Source organism: Phalaenopsis equestris, unplaced genomic scaffold, assembly GCF_001263595.1.
Source record: "Phalaenopsis equestris unplaced genomic scaffold, ASM126359v1 Scaffold000417, whole genome shotgun sequence".
Taxonomy (NCBI): domain Eukaryota; kingdom Viridiplantae; phylum Streptophyta; class Magnoliopsida; order Asparagales; family Orchidaceae; genus Phalaenopsis; species Phalaenopsis equestris.
The window spans coordinates 296,037-316,246 of NW_018164858.1; the positions used below are offsets into that span (position 1 = coordinate 296,037).

At 38.1% G+C, this 20,210-nt stretch overlaps 1 protein-coding gene across 4 annotated transcripts in view; it reads left to right on the forward strand.

The window, feature by feature from the left end:
- Nucleotides 1-20,210, forward strand: part of LOC110027145 (cysteine--tRNA ligase, chloroplastic/mitochondrial) — a 120,719-nt gene that overhangs the window by 85,648 nt on the left and 14,861 nt on the right. For 2 of the 4 annotated variants that reach the window (XM_020728455.1, XM_020728456.1), the window contains exons 2-4: nucleotides 10,529-10,724; nucleotides 11,632-11,802; nucleotides 11,900-12,181. In XM_020728455.1, the coding sequence (XP_020584114.1) occupies nucleotides 10,641-10,724; nucleotides 11,632-11,802; nucleotides 11,900-12,181 (537 nt within the window). In that variant the 5' untranslated portion in view covers nucleotides 10,529-10,640. The remainder of the gene's footprint in view (nucleotides 1-10,528; nucleotides 10,725-11,631; nucleotides 11,803-11,899; nucleotides 12,182-20,210) is intronic. The other 2 variants (XM_020728454.1, XM_020728453.1) reach the window with 1 other exon arrangement.

Here is a 20,210-nt window from a genome sequence, read left to right on the forward strand (position 1 = left end):
CACACACGCGAAACCACAAAAGAGTACAGAAGCGGGTTGAATTTTTTTTTTAAAAAATGAGGCGGGTCCCATTTCTAAGGTTCTAAGATAGTCGAAGGGAGACCCGTAAGGCTAGATCTTAAATCCTAAGAGAAAGAGTAGACCTCACTAAAAATGAGGTCAACAGGAGCCCATGACAATTTGACCAGAAGACTCAGCACGATGAATTCAAAAACACGTATTCCTTCACTAAGGACGACAAACGCCTCATTCTACCATCCTCGGTAGAGCCCGAGGAGACAAAAGCCCTCACCGACAGAGTAGTGGGACCTGTCTTAATGACAATCGATTTTATATCACATGGACACCGCCAGACTATGAGATTTCAATCCCAGGAGATTGGACCAAGATAAAAGTATGCTCGCAAATACTTTGGGAGACAGTACAGTCGACAATGGGATTTTGATGCTACCGTGATTAAAGCCAAGAAACTAGAAGCTTCGACAGATGAGGTTGAAACTCCCCTAACTCTGGAAGACTAACTCGAGGCTCAGGAGAGGACCGACCTGTCCTCAAGGGAGGGGGGCTACAGCCTCCTTCCCTTTTCCCTCTTTCCTTTTTGCTCTCATTTCTTTTCTCACATTTCCTTTCTATCGCCCTCACCTTACCCTCCTAAGAACTTTCTAAATTTAAATCCTTCTCCTAAAATGTGAGATCAAATTTTTTTCTCCCTTATTTTACAAAACTTTTTCCTAAAATATGAAATCTGATTTTTATTTTTCTTCCTATTTTTAAAAGCCTTTCTTAAAGACTAAAATCTAATTTTATTCTCCTTATTTTAAATGTTTCCTAAGATAGGTCATGTCTATTTATAAATAGGAGAAGTTGTGCTTAGAGTTAGGGGCTACTTTTTATGAAATATGAATTCAGTTTTGTTTGAGCGTTTTCCCTCTTGAGGGTTGTATCCGATGTCAAGGTAGTGCTCCGGTTGTCCCTTGTCCTAGGTGGTGACCATCTCCACTTTAGCTCGACTTCACCGAGATATTTATCTCTCCGTCCATCCTCCCGACTGCTGTCAAGCACTTCTCCAGCTTCTTCAGCGGACCCCCACTCTTCTGCCATCTCCCCACAACCGCCGGTAGCGTTCCAGCTTGCCACTGTTCGCCGGACTTCCTCCCTATAGCTCCCTGCTGGCTGCAGCCCTCGCTGCCCCTCTTCCGCATCAACAGCAGCCTTCCAACCACTTCTACATGCTGCTCATCTCCCTCATCCAGCAGGCTGCACCTCCCCCCTGCAGCTTCCTGTAGGTTGCAGCCCCCGCTGCCCTTCTCTCGCATCAACATTAGCCTTCCACCAACTTTACCTGCTGCTGATCTCCCTCCTCCAGCAGGCCACACTTTCTTCTTGCAACTTCCCTGCAGGCCGCAACCATCACTGCCCTTCCAAGCTGCCTCCAACTGCGGTTCGATGCTCCTACCACCGCGAATTTGCTGCTCTTCCTTTCCTCAGTTGCATGACACCTCTTCGGCCTTCACCACAGCCACCTACCTTGCACCACCTCCCTAGCTCCTTCCTCGTCAAGCTTGTCATGTCCTCTTTTGTCGAGTTTTTTGTTTTACATTTTTGCTTTGTGTTTTGTCCTTCTTTGAGTCTTCACTGTAACCTTTGTTTAAGTCTTTAATAAAATTGTTCCTTGGTCATGGTTTGGGTAAACTCTGGTATCAGCTGATGAGAAATTTGTTTTGGACAAGCGTTTGTATAGTGTATCAAACATGCATTTGACATTTTGCACATTAAAAAGGAAGAGGGAATTGGTATTGTGGTGCAAAGAATGGTAGAGCAATTGTATCGGTGTTGGGATATGTGATGGGTCGAAACTATGAGTTTGGGACTCTTGAATTAGAGGACACAGTTTCTTAGCTTGGTAATTTTATTAAAAAAAAATGTTCCCTAAGTGTGTCAGACATTTGTTTACTCTGCATGCTAAGAAGGTAGGGACAAGGTATAACAGGATGGAGGATAACAAGGCAGCAGTAATCATGACAAGATGTGTGGTTGGTAGAAATAATACATAAAAAAATAATTTATTGACAGTTGTATTGATGGAAGATGGTGATCTTGTCCCAATCATTGAGAAGTAGAACTGAGATTGTGCAAGAAGTGATTTTAGTGTTAAATTGTGAAAACTTGAGTCACTTAGACATGGAAGTGTGGAGTGACAATTTCAGCTAATTTTTTAAAGTTGAAATTATTTTTTTATTTTCAGAAAGATTTGATTGGCCCTTAAAAGTTAATTGAAAGAGGAGCTAAATGTCAATATCTATTTTTTAATGGTTCTAATTGAAACAAAAAAAGAGTCACCTTTTTTGCAAAAAAATAACAGTATATCGAAAATTACTAGCACACCATAAAACTAAATAACATCAAACCAGTCTAATTGTGTTTGATGTTGAATAATTTACCTAGTTACTTCTTGGCGTTGATTAATATCAGTTGATTGTCTATACTTCTATTTGTGGCGGCCCTAATCTACAAAAATGGATCAGATGCTTTAAGTTAAGATTAAAGTGGCTACTAAACTCAATAATTAAATTGAATGATTGCATTGAAGCTTCTCTTTGTTTGCACAAAGAGTCACTGTTACATCGTGGTTTTATGCTCCAAAACATTGGATAAATGATCAATTGCATGTTTGTGCATCTCTAGGACTTGTGCATGCCCTGTGTGCTGATGACCAAATTTAGCTGGCAGTTAAGTTTTATTTATTTTTGTATCCTTTTTATTACAATTTTATTAAATAACTTGCAACTTGCCATGCCTTTACAGAGATCCTTCAATTTGATATGATTGATTGCAACACAAGAGGGTGGGTAAGTTGTGTTATCGTGAAATTTAAAATTTATGCTAGAAATAAGCAAGAAAATGAAGTACACCAAATGATTAGTAAGAAATAAAGCGCGCAACAAATTTCAATCTGTTCAGCCTAACCGCCTGCATCAACCACCTAGCAAAAGCCTTCTTTGATTTTCCAAAACTTGCACGCTTTCACGAAATCAAGACTTGATCAGCAATACAACCTAATCTTAAGTCTGGGACATTTAAGCCTTCACAAACCAAGGGCTTTCCCTAATCAGGATAAAATAGAAATGCAAGTATTAAGAACAAAATAACAAATTGAAAGAGATGAGAATTTGAAATATAATGATTTAGTGGCAAATCTTCTCCTCTTTTGCAAGCAACACCTCCGATCTTCTAAAGGATTTCTTAGATCTTTACTTGAACGCAGAATTCTCTTTGGAATGGATTTTTTTTTTCTAGTTGTATGCTTAGAGAATGGAAATAATGACGTATTTACAAATTGCATGGTTGAAAAAATGTTAAATATAGCCTGAAATTTTAAAAAATATTTATTTGGAACCATTGGAATTGATTTGAGTCTGGTCAAAAAAGGTCTGCACACATGACCAATTTATAAAATGAATATTGAGATGATGGGATCTCCAAAAATGTTAATTTCTTTATTGACAGAAGGTTCAAACTGTCTAATTTCTAATTATGAAAAAATATTTCAATTTAGGTCTTGGTGATAAGAGTTATGACTTATGGACAAGCCGTGCCATATATTTTTACAGCTTTCAAGTAGGTTAGTCCAAGCTACATTTTAAATTGAAATGGATGTGAAACTAGATCAACTTTGTGTCAGTGGAATTCTTAGGGCGTCTAATTTTCAAATAATCTAAATGTACATAACTTTGTTTTGTATAAAATGCTTTGTTCAAAATGGTGAGTGGTCCTGTAGGAAAGTTAGAAAACTCAAAAAAAGCTTAGAGAAATTTGAAATATGACGAGAATCGAAATTTAAAAATTGTTTAAGGGATTATTTATTAGTATGAGGTATATAGAATTCTTTCAAAAAGAGTTTTAAATTATATCTAGTTATAAAATAGTTTGATTCTCTCTTCGACATTTTATTAAGCTCCGTTGGAATTTTAGGAATTTCTATTTTTCGCATATTATATTTTTAATATTTTCTATGATTGTTATTATCTACTTTTTAGAATTTTCTATTGTTAGTAAATTCTATTCTTTTTTCTAGTATGGGGATTTGTGGCTGATTTTGTGTTTTTTCTAATTTGGTGGCCTTCTCCTGCTATTTATCTTGTAACTTATTCATGGGAAATCAAAGAGGAATAACTATTTTTTCTTTCTCATAAAAAATTACATGGCATCATAGTTTCTAACCTAATTGTGCACATAATAGCCTGCAAACTTCGTCCCTTCTATTTCAAGCAGCTGTCGTTGCTTTCTCGAGCTCTCGCCTTTGCCCTTTTCTTTTGCCAATCCAGTCGGTGGACGAAGCATTCCGGGTGCTCGAGTCTGTTGGCGAGACTCTGTATAAGTTAGCACTGCTTCGCGCTCATGGCACTTGTTGTGCATCAATTTGGGGTCGTTTCTCAACAGCGATCGATTCGGCAAGCCGTCCTCTCAGCTCACTAAATTAGTTCACTAAATCAACAAGCGATTTAGCCTCCGTCATTGATTCTGTTTACCCTAGCCGTCTTCTCACCTTGTATCGTACTAGTGAAAGTCAAGATTTACGCACCTCACTCTAGTTCCCTTTCGCTCGTCCAACCAAACAGTTAAATATAAGTTGCCGCTTCTAATTCCTATTCGCTTGTCCAATCAAGCAATCAAACTAAGAGTCGTGACTATCGCTACGTTAAAGGCGACACGGTCTTAGAACTTGTTTTTTCATTGAGGATTTAGGCTTCTTTGCAGGAGACTTCGAGTTCTCCATTGCAGCATTAACTGCCGAAATAAGTTGTGATCAAAATCGACTCTAGTATATGTCTTGTCTTCATCTCTCTTCTGGTAATGTCGTACAAGCCTAGAGAAATTCTTCCATTTCTACTGGTTCTAGTATTTTCGAACCCACTTTGTCCTACCCATAATGGTGCGAGCACTTAAACAAAAGTGCATGCGAAAGAAATATGTTGGAAGCTTTATGGTAAACCAACGAATTAGAAATCAAGATCCAAACTAGAAGGTCGAGTTTATCAAGCCACTACCGAGAAAACTAATGAGCCTTTTGTAAATTTGGATGCAGTCCTTTTCACCAAGGAACTATTAAAGCACCTCCCAAAATTTTTTCAATATCCAAAAAAATGCCTCTGACTGTCTTGCTCAGTAAAAAAAAGATAACTTTCTAGCCATTGCATTGGTTGGAGTCATTTCTAATTCAATTCATTTTTGGATAGTTGATTTTAGTGCAACCGATCATTCAAGCAGTAAAAATATAAAAATTGCTAATGGTTCCCTATCGGTAATTGTCAGGATAGGAATTCTCAAACTCACTCTGTTGTTAACTCTGCGCAATGTGCTTCATATTTCAAATTGTTTTGTAATTTATTGTCCATTAGTAAATTTACATCCGACCATTAATGTAAAGTTAATTTTTACTATTCTTGTTGTGAATTTTAAAAATTGATCATTAAGAAGATGATTGACAGTGCTAAGGAAAAAGACAAACTCTATTATTTTGACTATGGACTTAACGAGAATAATTAATGTCAAAGTATTTGTTTAAATTCTATTTTTTTTTCTTAAAATAATGATATTATGTTATTACATTTGTAAGTTAAACCATCCTAGTTTTCTAATATTTAAAATACTTATTTCTGAATTTATTTCAAAATAAATATTCAACTTCTTTTCAGTATGAAGTTTGTCTGACAATCATCGTGCGTCTTTTCTCCCTAAACTTACAAACAGCTGGCTAAAAATCATCGTGCGTCTTTTCTCCCTAAACTTACAAACTAACTACATCATTTAGTCTGATTCATATATATATATATATATATAATTGTTACTGCTTCGCTGCTTCTTCTCCAGACTCTTCGCGCCTGATTCTGTTTTGTCTCCTCGTCTTCCGGTCTCGCGATTTTTGCTCTACGACGCGGTTCGTCGCCTGTCTTCTCGTCTCGCGAGCTTTCTCGGCTCAGCAGCTCCTCTGCGGTGCGGCTCGTCTTCTCGCCAATCCTGCGACTTCTCGTCTCACGGGTATAGCTTGCGATTTCTGCTTGTCTCGCGTGTTCTCCTTTTCAGCTTCGGTTGTTGCGATTTTTCCCATGTTTTCTTTTTAACGCCACACCGGATGGCTTCAGACATATCTTATGCAGTTTCCCTTGCGGGTGTCCACGCCTCAGGTACACCTTAAATTATGTTCTTTCCCTTTTTCGTTTGAGTGGGCGGAGGACATCAAGAAATCTGGTAGGATGAATGAGAAGTCTGGGTAGGAAAATTTATATATGATCATCCCAAAATGGAGCGTATTCACAAGAAATTTGAAGTTATGCATCTTGTTGGGAATGAAAAATTGAAATATTAGATGAGAGACACATTTTTATTCAAATTAATAATGGAGAAGATTACACAAGCTTATTTGCTAGAGAGATAATCTGGATTGATAACAAAGCAATGAAGATTTTGAAATGGTCCGTGGATTTTGACCCACAAACAGAACCACCAATCATTCTAGTTTGGATTCGACTTCATGACCTGAAATTTTATTATTTTTTTCAAAAAGTGTTGTATTCTATTGCCTTAGCTTATGACAAGTCACTTAAGACGGACATTCCTACTTTTAATCTTTCTCGTCCATTTGAAGCCAAAATACTTATTGAAAGAGACATTACTTCTTCTGCTTCTGAGGAAATTTGGTCCGACACACAACATCATGGATATTGGCAGAATGTAGAGTTTGAGCATTTGCCTTCGTATTTTTCGAACTGTCGTATGTTCGACCACTTTAGTTCTCAATGTCATCATCTACATTCTGATCTCAGGCAAAAAAAAGCAAAGTGCTCCACTAGAGGCAGTGATTCCAACTCCTCATGATCAATTCCAAGTTATTGACACTATCATTCATCAAAAGGATACACCTGAAGACGTCATTATTATCGCAGACAATATATAAACTATTCAGTCTCGACATATTACTGTAGCTCCCCCGTTTTTGGAACCTTTTATCGTGGAGGCGAGGGAGATTCTTCACTCCGCCTTGCCTAGAACTAATCATTGATATTATAGGTAAAAATAATTCTGCTGCTTCTGCTGCTTCACTACCGTCTCGTCAGGTCCAGAAAGATGTCAATGCTACTTAGACTCAGGTGATCATGATGTGCAACTTTCTACACCTGTCCGACCACCTTTGGACCAATCCATTGATCAAATGAGTCAATCCTCGGATGAGGAATGACAAATCTACACATCCAGGAGGAAGAAGAAGAATGAAGACATACTTGAGCTCAGAAATCAGATGGATGATACTTTGGTTACTTCGGGTAATGGTACGCACCTTACCAATTTGTTAGCTGACTCCCTTCCGAGAACTAGAGGCAGAGGAAAGACTAAAGTGGGACGTCCCTAGCACTTTTGCGCCTGTTGTGGCTTTTTGATTTTTTATCTTTATATATCTTTGCTTTTTTGAGTTTTTGTGTGTGTTGTATTGTGTGAGTTGAACCTTCTTTTAGGTCATCTCATACAATCTATCTGTACATTTTCCTCTTTAATATATTAGCGCTTGGGCTTTTTATAAATAAATAAATATAGGTTTTATAAACCTTTTACATATTCTGAAAAAAATAGTTTGTAATATTTACTGATGATCACATATGCTTAAGTTGGATTTATTTGATCAAAATTTTTTTTGAAGTTGAAATAAATTTAAAAAATGTTTACATTATGGTACAATCACAATTTCAAAAACTTTTCAAATATTAAGTTGTGATAATCGTCGAGGATATGTCAACAATATTTTGGGATTTTTGTAAGAAAAAAAGAATAGTTCATAAAAACTATTATGTCGATACTCCATAACAAAATTGTGTGACTGAAATGAAAGAAAAAATAAATTCTTATTGAAAGTAGCTCGAGCATTTTTTTTACCAGTCATATATGAAAATAACTTTGGTGTTAAGCCATTCTTACTATTGAACACCCAAATTGGTGCGACTGATGATCACAAAAGTTGAAATAAATTTTACATATTTTGAAAAAAATAGTTTGTGTTCTGATCATCCCAAAAGATTATGCTAAGTTTATTTTATGAAAGAAAATTTTGAAGTTGAAATAAATTTTCAAAAATTTTTACATCACGACATAGCACAATTAAAAAAAAAATCAAATATTACTAGTGATAATCATCGAGAATATTTTAACAACATTTTGTGATAATTCTTTTTTGAAAATGGAATAGTTTATCAAAGCTATTATGTCAATACTTCATAACAAAATGGTTCGACTAAAAAAAAAATAATGTTTACTTAACAATAGATCCAATATATATCTTATTGATGCAAAGAGGGGTATAAATACCCATTACATTATCTACTAATAAAGAAATACATAAAAACACATTAGAAGGAAAAAAAGGCAGTAAATAAAAGCAAATCAATGTAACTAATACAAAAATCCGCATATTAATATTCTAATATTTTAATACTCCCCTCAAATTGAAGCATAGATGTCAGTCATATTCAACTTAGATTTGAAGTCATCAAACAAAAATCGAGAAAGATTCTTGGTGTTGATGTCCGCTAATTAACCACTAGAGGGCACATAAGGAACATAAATTTTCCTACTCAAATTTTTTCATAATGAAGTGTTTGTTAATCTCCACATGTTTGGTACGATCATTATGCTGGACTGGATTGTGAACAATGTTGATTGCGGCCTTATTATCACAGAATAGCTGCAATGAGACAAAAGTTGTCATACGAAGTTCGCAAAGCATGATGTGTAACCAAAGAGATTCATAGGTTTCTAAGGATATAGACCATAATTCAACTTCAGCACTGCCCCTGGCACTCACCCGACTATTTTTTGTTTTTTCACGTTACAAGATTGTCCCATACAAATGAGCAATGCCTCTGGGCCGAACGCGATCATGAATTGATCTGACCCAATCAACATCTGCATACACAACAATAGACCAAGAGATGTGACGAAAAAAAAAAACTTGAGCTTGGTGTACCTTTTAAATAGTGGAGAATTTGGTGTACATCTTGTAGATGGTGCTTATAGGGTCCTGCATGAATTGACTCACTTTAGCAACTGCGTAGCATATGTCGGGACGAGTATGAGCAAGATAGATGAGTTTCCCCATAAGGCGCTGGTAATGAGTCTTGTTGACAGACGCAACATTGGGAATATCAAACAATTTTCATTGGAATTCATATGAACAACAACAGGTTTGCATAACAGAAGGTTCTCTGTCAAGAGATCAATCACATATTTGCGCTGTGATAGACAAATACTCTGAGATGATCGAGCCACTTCCATGCCTAAGGAGTATTGGAGAGATCCCAAGTCTTTGATTTAAAAGGACTTAGCAAGAATATCTTTCAAGGACTAATGCTGGGAGATCGTTACCTATAACAACAATATCATCAACATAGAAAGGATAGCTACCTGACCATTTGAGGAACGCAGGAAGAAGTAAGTGTGATCCGATTGAGCCTGAGTAAAATCACGGCCCACGACCATCTTTATGAATTTGCCGAACTAGGCCCTTGGGTACTACTTTAGCCTATAGAGGGACTTTCGCAACTTGCACACTTGCAATTTGGAGCCAGTAGAGTCCAAGCTAGTAGGGAGTGACATGTATACCTTTTCTATAAGCTTTTCATTTATCTAGTTGGAATAAAAACCAATTCAGATTCACCGCAAGGGACAACATGACCCGGATAGTATTTAACTTAGCCACTAAAGAAAATGTCTCCTCATAGTCAACTCTGTAGGTCTATGAGTATCCTTTGACAATTAATCGTGTTTTGTTTCGTTCAAAGAATCCATTAGTGTTGAACATGGTGCTGAAAATTCATCGGCACCCTACAACGTTATTACCCTGAGGAAGATCAATGATGTCCCATGTATGGTTCCACTGAAGGGCATTCATCTCCTCTGTTACTGCTGTTTTCCAAGCTGAATCAGCACGAGCAACCTCAATAGTAGCTGGGATCTGGTGGGGTAATAACATAGACACAATATCATTTCATTATATTTTGGGGCATTTACTTACATACCGCCCAATTCAATTGTGTTTACATATCTAACACCCAGACCTTATTACATTTTTACCATCCAAATTTCATATCACATCAAACATACATCTATTTTAACTTTTAAGAGTGAAATACATTTTCTTATGCATAGGTAGGTGGCATATATGTAAAAATTGAGGCTTAGGTGTTAGATATGTAAATACATAAGAATTGCGTGGTATGTATGTAAATATTTCCTATATTTTAGCTTGCATGTTCAATACTGTTTTGATTTTTGTGAGATCATTACCCAGCAGTGAACATGCGTCCCCTTTATTCCCTTTTTAAAGTTTTTTTTTCCATATTTATTATGGATTCCTTGGATGCTTTGGACTTGATTTTTGTTACATGAGCAGTTTGGTTATTCCTCTTGTAGAAGCTGCACCATTTATCAATATTTTGTGTAATCTGCAATCTATACCAACTATCTTGCATATGTATGACAGGATACCTGAGTTCTGCACTTTTGGAATTCTGTAGATCATTGCAAGAGCAAATGAATTGGGGGAGGATCCCTTGACTTTGAGCAACCGCTTCTGTGCTGAATTTCAGTCTGATATGGCTCTTCTTCATTGCTTGCATCCTACTGTGGAACCTCGTGTCTCAACCCATATAAACCAAATTATAGATATGATTCAACAGGTATGGAAACTAGTTTAATAACAGTGTTCTTGTTTTAATATGTTATTGCACTAGAGCAATGGAATGCTCTTTACTTTTTCCAGCTGGATTTATATTGAGTCAACATTGTGTACTTCGGGTTTCCAACAAACTTACTGATGTATTTAACTGCATTTTGTAATATTGTGTAATGATGATAGGTAAGTAATAGTCAGGTTTGTGTTTGGTGATTTTAAAAGCAAAGCAACTGATAAGCATTACTGAACAAACCCTAGTTTTTTTTTTTTTTTTTTGGGCAAATACGGTATTTTTTGGACATAATTTTTGGCATAATTTTCTGTTAAAAATATCCACGCTAAGATTCATTTTTTAACAGTAGTTTTAGTTAAATCTGAGTTTGCACAATGCATGTGATTTATTTGGGCTTGGAAGTTGGAAGGAACATTTATTTAAGGACAGTCTATGACATAACCTATAAATTGATATAGTTTTTAAACATTTAAATGATCCATTTAAATTATTCAAAAGAGAGATTTCAGTGCATAGAGAAGACTGGTTTTTTTTCTTACTTTTGCTTTACAAAAGAGACAAAATTCAAAACTAATATATCCTTGAAAGGGTCAGTGTAGTTCCAGTGGGAGACAAGATTAGAGAGAGTCGTCTTAGATGATTTGTTCATGTTAAACGTCGCCGGCTGATGATCCTGTTAGGAGAGTCGATGTTTTAGATTTGAATTTTGGTAAGAAAGATAGAAGTAGATCTAAAAAGAGTTGGGCATGTTATCTAAAAATTGATCTTAATCTATTAGAATTAAATGAAAATAGGACACTCAATAGCACACAATGGAGAAAAAGGATTCATGTTGCCGACCCCACTTTAGCAACGTCACTTTAAGCTCAACAAGACTTATACTTTCTTTTTTGAACAGATTCTTGTTAATGGTTTTGCTTACATAATTGATGGTGACGTCTACTTCTCTGTTGACAAATATCCTTCATATGGCCAATTATCTGGTAGGAGATTAGAGGACAATCAACCAGGACAGAGGGTTGCTATAGATTCGAGAAAGCAAAATCCTGCTGATTTTGCTCTGTGGAAAGTAAAATAAACTTATAACCTGTTATTTTTTGCATCCTTCATTTTTTTCTCCTTTACTAATAGCCTAGTTATATATTTCTTTTATACTTTGGTTGCAGACTGCCAAGGCTGGGGAACCATTTTGGGCGAGTCCTTGGGGACCTGGAAGGCCAGGATGGCATATTGAATGTAGTGCAATGAGTGCAAGTTATCTTGGTTATTCGTTTGACATACATGGTGGTGGAATGGACCTTGTGTTTCCTCACCATGAAAATGAAATTGCTCAAAGTTGTGCTGCATGTAAAGATAGCAACGTAAGCTATTGGGTCCATAATGGCTTTGTTGATGTTGGATCTGAGAAAATGTCAAAATCGCTTGGTAATTTTGTCACTGTACGTCAGGTAAGCCTAGAAGTTAATGGACATAGGAAATGATTTGTTTTCATACATAAGAAAATAACTTAAATACAATTAATACGAAAGCATATGATAATTTTGCACTTATGATCATTGGATTTACTTGATTGTGAAGTCGAATTTGTTTTTGTGTAAAAGACTCCTATCTGGTTTAGCTTTAAAAGCCTTGGAGTTCCAAAAATAAACTGATTCTATTCTGACATAAAGCAACTGTAAGTTTGTTGAATGGTTATATTTTTTTTTTAGGAAAAGCCCGAGGGCAAATATATTAATACCAAAAATATGCATAATTGTTGTATGAGAGGGTCTGAAAAAAAGCCCAATACATACAATACAACACACGCAAAACCCAAATAAAGCAAAGATACATAAAGGTAAAAAAACCGAAAAGACACAGAAGGACACAAAAGTGCTAGGGACGTCCCACTTTAGTCCTACTGCCTCTAGTTCTCGGAAGTGAGCCGGCTAACAAATTAGTAAGGTTAGTACCATTGCCTGTAGTAACCAAAGTATCATCTATCAGATTCCTGAGCTTAAGTAGATCTTCATTCTTCTTCTTCCTCCTGGATGTGTAGACTTGTCATTCCTCATTCGATAATTGACTCATCTGATCAGTAGATTCCAAAGGTGGTCGGACAGGTGTAGGTTGTTGCACATCTTGATCCCAATGAGCCTGAGTAATATTAACATCTTTCTAAACCTGATGAGGCGGTAGTGAAACAGTAAAATATTTCCACCTGTATTATCAGTGATAGGTTCTAGGGTAGACGGGGTCTGAAGAAACTCTTTCTCCCCCACGATAGGAGGTTTCAAAGACAAGGGAGCTACAAATGGGGACTCAATAGTTGTCATATTGCCTGCGGGGATAGTGACGTAGTCCGAGATATCCTTCTGATGATCAATAGTGTCAAAAACTGGGAGCTGATCAGGAGGAGATGAAATCACAGCTTCTAGCGGAGCAGTTTTCTTTTTTGGTCTGAGTTGGGGGTGTAGATGGTGACATTGAGAACTGAAGTGTCCGAACATACGACAGTTCAAACAATACGACGGAAAATGTTCAATTTCTACCTTTTACCAATATCCATGGTGTTGTGTGCCCAACCAGATTTCCTACATACGGGTGAAGTGATGTCTCTTTCAACAAGTACTCTGGCTTCAGAAGGAAGGGACAAATTAAAAGTATGAATGCCCGTCTTGAGTGACTTCTCATAAGCTGAGGCAATAAAGTAAAATACTTTTTGAGAAAAATAACGAAATTTCAGGTCAGGGAGACGAATCCAAACTGAATGATTGATGGTTCCGTCTATAGGTCAAAATCCACAAACCATTTCAGAATTTTCATTATTCTGTTATTAATCCATATTATTCTTCTAGCAAATAAGCGCATGTAATCTTCTTTATTATTAATTTGAATAAGAATGTGTCTCTCATCTAATAATCAAATTTTTTATTCTCCAACAAGGTGCATAAGTTCAATTTTTTTGCGAATGAGCTCCATTTTGGGACGATCATATAGAAATTTCCCAACCAAATTCGTACGATAGGAGGATGCCAGTTGAATACCTTCAGCTTCTGTAAAAAAGATGACAAACTTCACATTCTTCTTATCAGGTTTCTTGATGTCCTCCGCCCACTCAAACGAAAGAGGAAAATATGACGATTTTGGTGTGCCTGAGGGGTGGACACCGGCAAGGTCAGCTGCAAACGATTTGACCGAAGTCATCCTCAAACATAAGTGTGTCGTTCAGAGAAGAAAACAGATGAGGGAAAAAATCGTCCTATCAGATGAGGGAAAAAACCGCGCCGAAATAGCCGAAGCTAAGAAAGGGGAGGTCGCTGTGAGACGGGAAGAGGGCAGAGAACGTAGAAATCGCGGCAGTACCCGCGAGACTGAGTCGCATAACAGGCGAGCGGTACCCGCGAGACGGGCCGCAGAGCCTAGAAATCCCGAGACAGGAAAGCTCGCGAGACCAAAATACGGGAGACGAGTCTAGTCTCAGAGCTAGAGAAGAAGCGTGGGAGACGAACGGAATCGAGCGCGAACATGCCGAGAGGAAACAACGAAACCGTAACTATTGCTAAGGTTCGCCATCGGGCGAAACTTTAGCAAAGTTGAGCGAGGAAGATGACTCCATTCGATGATATATTGTTGAATGGTTATATATAGCCCAACAATATAAACGGGACAAAATGAGTATTCTAGGAGTCTGCTTTGAACCAACTGTAGGATTTTGGGAATGGTAGTCTTATTCCTATTTTATGAGTGGTTATTTTAATGATTCAAACCAGCAACCTCTGGGTCACTATGTGGATAAAAGCATTGTCAAATTCTTTTTTCTTTCAATTTTGAGTCTTACATTTGATGGATATATATATATAGTAACAAATCTCGTCTCCTCCGGTTCCCCTCCTTCGCACCACTCGACAGTCCTAATAGCGGCTCACTGCTACGACTCCTCTCCTCTCGACAGAGCCACAAAACTCCTGTCTGCTCACCTTTTCTACCAGTTTGTCTTTTTTGCCTTCTGCCCGACTTGTAGGGCTTCTTTTTGCTGGTGATGAAGCTTTCTTCTTTTTAGATTGAACCTGACAAAACCTCTTTTGCCCACGTAGTGGGTAATTCTTAGGGGGAGACGACGGTTGTCTTCCCTTCAAGTTATAAGGAGCATCGTGATGGTGCAGATGATTGTCCCTTTATTAAGAATGCAAGCAGAAAAAGTGGGAATGTAACACTCTTTTTCTTCACGTCAGAAATTTCAACGCGACTGACAAATTCAAATTTGCTTTTATTGGGAAATTTCAGTGAGGACACCCACCTATGGAAATTATCAGAAAAAATTTTGATGACCTCAAACTAACAGGAAAGTAGAAAGTGGGGCTCATGGATGAGAGACATGTATTGATTCAGTTAACCGTGTCTGAGGACTATACTCGGATTTTCTCTAGAAAATGTCTTAACATCGCTGGCAAACCCATGAAGTTACTCAAGTCGTCTCCTGATTTCGACCCAAATCATGAAACTCACACTGTATCGGTATGATTTAGTTTACCTGGTCTCAAGCTGCAATTTTTTTTACCATCAGGTTCTCTACTCTATTGGGGTCATCCTTGTTGGGGATCTTTTGAAGCTAGATCTGCCTATTTTCAACCTAACCGGACCCTCGGTGGCCAGAGTACTTGTGGAAATAGATATTACTTTACCTGATGTTACTAAAGTCTGACTGGGTACAACCCATGATGGTTATTGACAACAAATCGTCATAGAGCACAAACACCCATATTGTACCAACTGTAAGATGTTTGGTCATGCTCTTGATAAATGTCACAAGTTTCATTCAAATTTGAAATTTAAGGTTCAAGTGAATAAGGATAGGTCTAACCCCACTGCTCTGGACATTTTAGTTCCACATGGGGAGGATACTACCAGACAGGAGGTGTGTTGTCTCTGAGGACCCCCCATAACGCTGCTGTTACTGTTACTGCAAGTGATGTGACGCTAACACCTTCAAACCCCATAGAAAATAATATTGATGGACTATTACTATTACCTACTATTACCTACAAATGATAGTGTTCAGACTGATAATCAGGAAAGCCTCGTAACTCAACTTCTTCAAGAAGTATCCGATGTAAAGGCAACTCTTACTTCACATATGCTATAACCTATTGTGGGTACTATGGTTGGTATTCCTTCTGCTTCAACTCTACCACCCCATCAGACTGATTGTTCGGAAGAGGAATGGCAGGTTTATTCCGGGAGGAAGAAGAAGAATGGAGGCAGACTCCAACTCGGGAACATATTGGATGATACATTGGTTACTTCTGACAATGAAGATCATCTTACCAGCTTATTAGCTTGCTTCTCCCCTAGAACTAGAGGTAAAGGCAAGACCAAATTGGGTCTCTCTCTAGCCACCTGATTCTATGTATTTCGGCACTGTTAGACTTTTTATTTAAGAGACTTTTTATTTAACTGTTAGACTTTTTATTTAAGTATTTAATCTATTTTTTCTGTTTTTTTCTAGTTTTGGAATCATTTGTGATTTTTTTGTGGGCAGGGCGCTATACTTGTGCCCTCCCACACATTATACATGTACCTTTCTTTCTATTTAATATATTAGCCTTTTTGGGCAATATTTTTTTTTTTTGAATAGCCCAAGGGCTAAATCTATTAAAATAGGAAAGATACATAAATGTTGTATGAGAGGGCCCAATAGAGACACCCTACCCATATGATACAACACACACAAACACCCCAAAAGAGAAGAGATATAGGGAAACCCCAAAAAAAAGGAAAGATACCAAAATCGCAGAAAAGAAGTAGCTAGGAACGAGCAAAGTTTAGCCCTGCCTCTGCCTCTAGCTCTAGGGCAAGATCTGGATAACAAATTGTTGAGTGCCGAGCCATTTCCCGAAGTGATCAAAGTATCATCTATTAGGTTCCCAAGCTGAAGTTGGCCTCCAATCTTCTTCTTCTTCCTTGAGTAGACCTGCCATTCTTCCTCAGAAGACTGGCTCATCTGATCATTGTGTTGGAAACAGAACGTCGGGCAGATAAAAACTGATGAGCACTAGAAGAAGGATTGTCAACTGTTGCAACGACTTTAGGTTCAAGTGTGTGTGAAGCATGAAATGTCTCTTCACCTTTTGCCTGAGGAGGGTTTGAAAGTGAGGTTGCTCAGCAGGGCCATTTAGCTTATCATCGATCGCGGAAATAGTATTTTCCGAGGGATAATCCACAGAGGCGATTAAATCAAACACCATAACCTGTTCTGTGGTAGTTTTCTCTTCAGATGGAATAGATATATCCAAAGCAGTGGGGTCAGATCCATTCTTATTCACTTGATCTTTAGATTTCAAATTAGCATGAAGCTTATAGCATTTATCATGGTTGTGCCCAAACATCATACAATGAGAACAATAAGGAGGTCTATGCTCCATAACAATTTGTTGCCAATATCCATTATGAGTTGTGCCCAACCAAACTTCAATAACATGAGGTAAAGTAATATCTCTTTCAATAAGTATTCTGGTCACAGAAGCTCTGGTTAGGTTAAAAGTGGGTAGATCTAGCTTCAAAGGGTCCTCAAGTATGACACCAATAGAGTAAAAACCTGATGATGAAAAAAGTGCAGCTTGAGATTAGGTAGACTAAACCATACCGGTACAGTAGGATATTCGCGCTTGGGGTCAAAATTAGGAGACCACGTGAGTAGCTTCATTGGTTTACCAACAATATTGAGATATTTTTTGGAAAAAATCTCAGTGCAGTCTTCAGACACGGTTAGTTGAATTAATACGTCTCCCATCTATGAGCCATGCTTTCCACTTTCCTGTTAATTTGAGATCATCAAAATTTTTGTTGATAACATCCATATGTTGGTGTCCCAACTGAAATTTTTCAATAAGAGCCAACTTGAATTTATCAGTAAAGGATGAAATTTCTAGCTCAGAGAAAAAAAAATTGTTGTTTTCTCACTTTTCCTACTTGTAATCTTGATAAATGGGCAATCACCTTCCCGTTGCTTCTTATAACTTGAGGGGAAGACAACTGTCGTCTCCCTCTGAGAGTTACCCACCACGTGGGCAAAGGAGGCTTTGTTAGGTTCAACCGTAGATGAAGGAAGCTCCATCACAGCAAGAGAAGCCCTGCCAAAGTCGGGCAGCGGCAAAAATAGGGGGCGGAAAGGATGGGGCAGTTGTCGAAGCCGCAGACCAGTCGCAGCTCGATGAGGCGTTCGCGGAACACTTTTAGCGAACGAGAGTGAGAGGAACCACGACGAGACGACCTGACGCGGCATGCAGCTTGACAACCACGCAATAGCAACGAGACGATGAAGATAAGACAGCCAAGACAGTCAGTCGCCGCTTGCAGCGAGACGTGACGACGACGTAGGAGTCGACGATCGCATGAGAGATTGACGAACCCAGAATTCGTCGTCGAGTGCGAGAGCTTCGTCTTTGAGCACGATGGTAAAGTCGAAAGATCAAACCAGGGAATCGTCATTAGGCAAAGCGGAGCAGCTCGAGCTCGCCACCGACGCCATATTATACCTTGTATATATATATATATATATATATATATCTTTTTTTTTTGAGAAAGTCCAATGGCTAATATATTAAATAGAACGTAGATACAAATAGATTGTGTGGGAGGGCCCAAACATGACACCCTGCCCGCATGATAACCACCACTTCAAATGATTCCAAAAAGAGATACAAAAAAATACATGAGAGACCCAAAGAAAAGATCAAAAAGTGTCAAAATACTGAGTATCAGGTAGCTAGAGAGCGGCTCAATTTTGTCTTGCCTCTGCCTCTAGTTTTAGGGAATGAGCCAACTAATTAATTGGTAAGATGAGTGTCATTGCCAGTAGTAACCAATGTATCATCCAATAAATTCTCGAGCTCGAGTCTGCCTCCATTCTTTTTCTTCCTCCTGGAATAGACCTGTCATTCCTTATCCGAAGATTGACTCATCTGATCAGTGGATTGGTCTAAAGTGTGTCTAACATGTGTAGGTTGCTGAACATTAGAAATAAAAACTTATTGTACCAGCTGATCTTTTATCGGATCGAAGAAGCACTCTCGTGATTCTTGACATGTAAGTGGGTCTTCTTCAATAACAGTGCGTGGTATAATCACGTGTGGATTTATACCTGTAGAATGATGTTCTTCATCTGAAACTGCGGTGTTGGAAAGAGGATCGGGTTGCATCTTCTCAGCAGAATGGTAGGTGACTGACCTTTAGTGATATTCGACCTTAGATGAAGATGCAAGCGATAGCAAATGATAGAGTTGTGGCCAAACATAATACAATGAGAGCAATAAGGATGATGTGGTTGTATTTTAATATTTTGCAATGCCCTTTGTGAGTGGTGTCAATTCATACCTCATCCGGAGCTGGTTGAGTGATATCTCTCTCAACTAACACACAAGCCACAGAGGGTCTGGTGACAGCAAGCGTAGGACTATCAACCTTGAGAGGTTTACTGTAAACAGTTGCTAAAGAGTAGAGTATTTCTAAGTTGAACAGATGTAATTTTAACTCAGAAAATTTTACCTAAACATGAATGATAGGAGACTCTGCTTTTATATTAAAATCGACAGTCCACTTCAAAGTTTTCATAAAACAGTTGTCTATCTTTATAACTTTTCGAGAAAAAAATGCGACTGTAATCGACATCGTGAGACAACTGAATAAATATATGTCAACCGTCAAGTAAGCTAATATTTCAACTGTCAAATAGCTTCATAGCATAAAACTCTTTTCGAATGATATCTAGTTTTGGGTGACAATAAAGAAAATTTTCCACTAGAACAAAACGCCAAGAAAACACGAGAGTGCTGGTTTTAACTTAAGTGAGAATAAAAGCAGACTTCTCATTTTTTTGTCAACCTTTTTAATGAAAGTGTGATCACCACCAACTTCAATGGCGTCGTGAAAAGATTGATGAACATTGCAGGACTTATCAATATGTAAACCAGACTCTGAACTTGAAAGAGCAGCACAAGTAGGAGTAGGAAAGTCGTCGGCAAGTGCATTGTCATAAGAACGCATTGTCGAGGCCATCTCCAGAACGGCTAAGTGAGCTGCTAGAAAAAAGCTAGTAGACTTCAGAGGGAACTTTATGTCGGGCAAGGCGACAAGGGCGTCGTTTAATGTGGGAGAAGATGATGCGAGCCGCGGCAGCTAAGGAGGAAGCGTCGTCGCTGGGTGATGCTACAGAAGACACGCGGAACATGATCCCGCAGAGACGCGCAGGATGCTGCCGAAGACGATCTTTAACCGGCCGCACGGACGCACTCCCGCAGAAGACGAGCCACGAGGATGTTAATGCACGATACTGACGAAAACGAAAGAAGATCGAGCCCGAGTAGTGGACAGAACCAGCGTCCTCCATAACAACAAAACCCTAGCAGAGCGATATTGAGGAAAACGATGCCATCTATATACATATATTGCTTGGAAATTTCAGTGGGAAATATATATATATATATATATATATATATA